We start from the raw sequence: 5,246 nt of genomic DNA, 5'->3' as shown, positions 1-5,246 counted from the left end.
GTAGTTGGTACTGCGCCAATTCGCTAAAGGAAGAATTATGACCTAGTGGGTACTTCGGAACTACACTTTCAGTAGGTGTTATAGGATAGTTTGGAACGACCAGTGTTCGGGCACAAACGTTCCTTTCTTTGTGGCACGGTTGAAGGCGATGCGCACGGGGCCCGATTATGCTATCGCGTTCTACTCTTGAAGGCGAAGCTTAATCATATTCCAAGTTTTGCGTTTATCTTTGTTCGTCTGTTCACGTATTCTTAAATTTTGCGCTGCTGCTCCCAAGATCATGTAGAACCAACTAGCCCACCACTACCACCTAAGCAATCAAAAGCTCGTTGGTGTGGTATGCCTTTAAGAGAGAAGGAGAGAAATAAGTGAATTTGGAGAGAGTCTTGGCCCTCTCCAACCGCAAGTATCAGCTAAGGCTGGTCGCGAGAGCCCAGGACGCTGCCCGAGCTCAAGGCACCCTGGACTAAGGGCGCCTCTCCTAAGCTACCTTCCAAATAAAGATGTTTATTCTCCCTCTCTCTCGTCATTGAAAGTTTTACGTTTATCATTGTACGAATTACCGGTACTGGTAAGGACCAGTTACTGACACCATTCGCTTTGCAACCCAGTGATTCCTGAAGGTGGACGCTCCCTACGGTCCTTGCTGGGAAAAAAACCTTGGCGTTCCCATTTCAATGTGCTTAGTCATCTTGGAAACTTCTGCTGGAGCAGACACATGGGCCTCATCATGTAGGGAATGTTTTTCTCCAGAATGTTCTTGTCCCGAAGCAGATAGCTCTGGCGTCAATCGCTTAACGCGAGATACTGTCAGCCCTGTTCGGCTCGCTTGGCCCTACACCCTGTCTGATTGGCTGAAAACACAAAAATTGCCCAATTTAGTATGCAATATGGCGGTACTGTCAGAGTTCCAAGTACGGTACCCTCCATGCTAGCAGAGATAATTTGGCTTCTTTATCAAGAATGAAGACCCGCGTGTCACGGCTTCAGGAAGTCGCAAAAGCGTTCCTGAGATTTTTCATGGGAGCAGCATTCTAGGCAAGTTGGAAATCCGTTACTTCAGTACGATTACATCAGTTGCGCAATCGTACGGAAGTAATGTCATTTCAGAATTTGGACAATTAAGGAATTCTTGAGCTACAATCTGTGACAAAGTGCTCAGAACTTACATTACGTCGGTATCTTCAGTGCTCACGAACTCTTGACTATCTCACAGACATACATCTCCCACCTGTCCCTCCCCTTCTCCTCCCCACTTTCCCACAATGCAGGACAAACAACCAGGCTCAGTCCTAGCTAATTTACCTGACTTTCAGTTTTTCTTTCCGTTCCTTCCTATGCTTCATGTTAATATGGCAACACATACTCTCTCCTTGAATGAATGCACATTTAGCTCTACCACTGCGCTTTAAGACGACCAGTCGAATGCACCATTAGTGCGCAACGTCACAAAGGCAACAACTGGTGGTCGAAGATGATGCATTCTGTTTCACCGGTGAACGTGAGCGAGCGAGAGAAAAGAATGAAGAGCTCTGGCGAATCACGTTCGTCCACGACTCCGGCTCTTTTCCTCCGATGTGAAGATCGCCGCCAGCTTTGGCCAAGTCCGCCACGAACGTTCATGTTTTGTATGTGACGCGCACCGTTCTTTCGCGTAATAGCACAGCCACAGTAGGGACATTGCCCACGTCACGCCACCGATGAGGCCGAAAAGACCTTCGTAGTCACCGTGGGTGTCTCTGTAGAAACCTGCAGAGACAAGATCGGTAAAGTTGAAATTTGACCGTGTTGGTAATAGCGCACGACGAACAGATAGGTAGATAGATAGATAACAATATTTTAACGATTACCCCGGAGATGTTAACCCGGTTCATCGCCTGGCCTGCTACTCCAGGTGTCGGGTGTTATCGTATGTACAGTGATGACATATACTCACAAATAACACAAGGACACAAGAGCACACAACGAGATAAGCGCCTTGTGTCAGTGTGTGTCGTTCTTGCGTCCCTGTTCGCCCGGCGCTATTCAATATAAATATGAAGAACAAGACTAGTGTTTGTCATCATAGAGATGCTTGGGGTAAGAAATGGATTTAGGGAAGTGCGAATATTCGACACTTTCCAATAATAAAATCGAATATCGCCCCAATATAGACGGAAGTGAATAGTCCCTTATTCGTACGTGCGACTCTGGTGCGACTAAGTTTCGCCGGTGTTGGCTATCCGCTGTATGTAACAGCAATATTGCGTTCATTAATTTTCAATTTAATGACTCAATCACCTAACAGATTTTGCAGAGAATGGTTTTCATAGATTCCCGGCCCTCGAGCGTGACGTCACAGCCCAAAGCGGCCGGGCCTTTCGGTATTTAGAGGGCGTTGGCTCCTCCTCACTCTTGATATTGATACTTTCATCCTGCGCATCTCGTTCGCGCATGGCTCAAACTCCACGAAGAGTGTGAAAGTGTAAGCTGATTTAGCTCACCTATAAGCGACGGCCTCGCGAGGCCCAGGAGGCCGGCGAACGTCGTCGCGATACCGAAGCAGACTCCGAGCTTGTCGATGCCCACCAATTCCATGAAGAGCACCGCGATGAGTATTAGCGTCGAGCCGTTGCACCAGCCCGACAGTACGGACAGGGCAACCTGACAGTAGTACTGGCTGCACTGAGGCATCATGTAGAGCGATGCACCCCACAGCACAAAGTGAGAGCCCATCATGGTACTCTTGAGCAGGTACTTTCGGTCGGTAATCCAGCCGGAGCCCAGTCTGGCCAGCAGGTCAGCCACGGCGTAGGCGAATATCAGGTACACGGCGTTCCACTTGGAAACGCCACGGTCCACAGCAAAGTCGACAATTACAGTCATGTACGTGCTCATATTGAAGAGTATTATGGACAACGAAAACGAGATTAGATAGAATGCCGGAAACAGTAAGAATGATAGCAGTGGACTTCTCTCGCGACTCGATGCGCCTTTCTTTATTGTGACTGCAGGCGTGTTGTTCCTAAAAACTTTTGGATGGCTGCAACCTTGGGCGTCCAGCGCTCGCAACTTCACGTTGTCGTCGCCTTCTTCATCACTGTCTACGTCGTGGTCCTTCGCCGCTGAATTCTTCATTTGGAGATGAACTCCGTCAGCTTCGCTAACTCCGTGAGTCCCGTCTTTCACATCGGAAAACTCGGTATCGCTGGCCACTGAGACGCTTCTCCGAAAGCTGGCATCTCCAGATTCCTCGCAAATTTTTATCATGGCGTCTCCTTCTTCCGGATCTTGCACCATGTCACCGGTGTTGTTGGCTTCACCACCCTTGAGTGGCGGAGGTGCTTCCGGTTGCGCTTTCGGAGGATTGCGCTGCAGGAAAGCTCCGGACACTGAGTTGAGCATGAGGGCGCCGACGAGTAGGAGAGCACCACGAATGCCGTAGTGGTCCGCGAGCAACTGGATGACCGGAGGGAAGATGAGGCCGCCGATCGTGAAGCCAGCATTGCTGATGCCGGACGCCATGGCGCGGTACTTGTGGAAGTGCTGGTTTATCACGACGCTGAACAGAGCTAGCAGGCCGATGCAAGTTCCTGCATTTAAGACAATGAGAAGAGCAAATAAGGATGGTGGCACGCGTTCATTCGGACTGTTTGCTTTCATACGCGCGCTGTGTATAGGGAACGTTCACGCGACGTCAACGTACGACATGTTTTTGTAAGTTTGTCAGCTCCCACTGCGTTTCTGGGGTAAACAGATCGAGAAAAGTCGAAGTTCTTCACTGTGTTGACTCTCCAACAAGATGGCGTTCTTGATGACGTCGGTACATACACCATATGACTGAGGATTCAGTATATATGCATCGCTTTTGCATTTGCATTTGATTCTTGCAGTTAATGAGCGCTGGATCAATGGCCGACGAAGGAAAAGAAAGCTGCTCACCGTGAGTGACGCCGAGGAAGACGTCCAGGAAGAGCATCGACTGTGCGAAGTAACAAACGCACACGGCCAGAGATCCACCGAGGCATCCTAACACCGTCAGCTTCCATATTGGGATGTACCTCGCGAGCACGCCCGCGATAGGACCTGCGACCACCAAACGACAATGCCATAGCACAACATCTATAAGAACAGGTATTTTTTTAGATCAACTGCGTCTCGTAGCAGTGTCGAAGACTTGCCCACAGTTGGTAACTGCCGTAGCGTTGGCGAAACGCGCTACGATCTCATAATTCACACGCATTTCACTCTATGTATCTCCCTCGTCTATGTACCCGATAAAATCAATCCATATCGCGGATTCGCGAACGTGTTTGGAATCGTGCATACACTTAAAGCGGGACTCAAGATAGCGTACCTTCTGGTTTTTTTCGAGAACTGCGTTTGAATTTAATTACTGTTTCCAACGAGCTCCACGACCTGCTATAAATCTTCGAAAATGTAACGTTGTTTCTCCATATCAGACAATAAATTTCCTAGTGTTGTTACCATCATGTTAAAAGTCACATTATAGGGTCTCTACACCTTTCTTTTATTTTCATTCCAATAATATCTTTTAAAAATGCCTCACGGACTACCGTGAGGAAATTCTGGCAGGGACGGATGCAGTTTTAACAAGACTGTGAACTTACTCGCAAAGAGCAAAGTTCCGTCCCCAAGTTATCTTCCAAAACTCAATCGCGATCAGAGATTTTAAGAAGGAAATGACGACGCCTTGATATGTAATATGAGACTGGTCACATACTCGTAATACGGTCAAAACAGCCTTTAGCCAATTCAGGATGGATGGATGGAAAAACTTTATTATGGTCCCTCGGAACGCGCTCTAGCACGTTGCGGACTGCTCCCACGTCGGAACAGGAAGACCAAGTCTCCCTGCTGCGTCGCGGGCCCGTTGGACTGCCATAGCTGTTCTTCGAGTGCGGAGCTCGTAATAAAAGCCTCCTATCTGGACGGCGTGATGGCTTCGCCGCCGCGTAACGCGGGGCACCACCAGAGCATATGTTCTAGGTTGGCTATATCCACGCGTAATGAACGTGCATTAGTTGGCTGTACTTCCGGATAAATCTTCTGCAACAGCGCGGGGTTAGGGTACGACCCAACCTGAAGTAGCCTGAGTGTCAGAGCCTGTGGTCTGGTTAATTTTCTGTGTGGTGGAGCGTACTGTCTCCGCCCCAGGTAAAAGTAGTCATTCAATACTTTCAATACTTGAATGAATAGTTACCAACTAGCTCAGCTGTTATTCCAGCTGTAAAAGTGTTTCGTGA

At 48.5% G+C, this 5,246-nt stretch overlaps 1 protein-coding gene across 1 annotated transcript; it reads right to left on the bottom strand.

Moving 5' to 3' along the window:
• Nucleotides 1–204: 204 nt before the first annotated feature.
• Nucleotides 205–4,123, bottom strand: LOC119377249 (uncharacterized; the record flags this gene model as incomplete). The annotated part of the gene is made up of 3 exons (XM_037646810.2): nucleotides 205–1,749; nucleotides 2,484–3,572; nucleotides 3,922–4,123. Coding segments are annotated over 3 exons (1,500 nt in total), but the record flags the coding sequence as incomplete, so codon positions are not given.
• Between the last annotated feature and the right edge of the window lie 1,123 nt (nucleotides 4,124–5,246).

The sequence above is a fragment of the Rhipicephalus sanguineus genome, unplaced genomic scaffold (genome assembly GCF_013339695.2).
Source record: "Rhipicephalus sanguineus isolate Rsan-2018 unplaced genomic scaffold, BIME_Rsan_1.4 Seq424, whole genome shotgun sequence".
Taxonomy (NCBI): Eukaryota; Metazoa; Arthropoda; class Arachnida; order Ixodida; family Ixodidae; genus Rhipicephalus; species Rhipicephalus sanguineus.
This window is presented reverse-complemented; position numbering and strand designations above follow the sequence as displayed.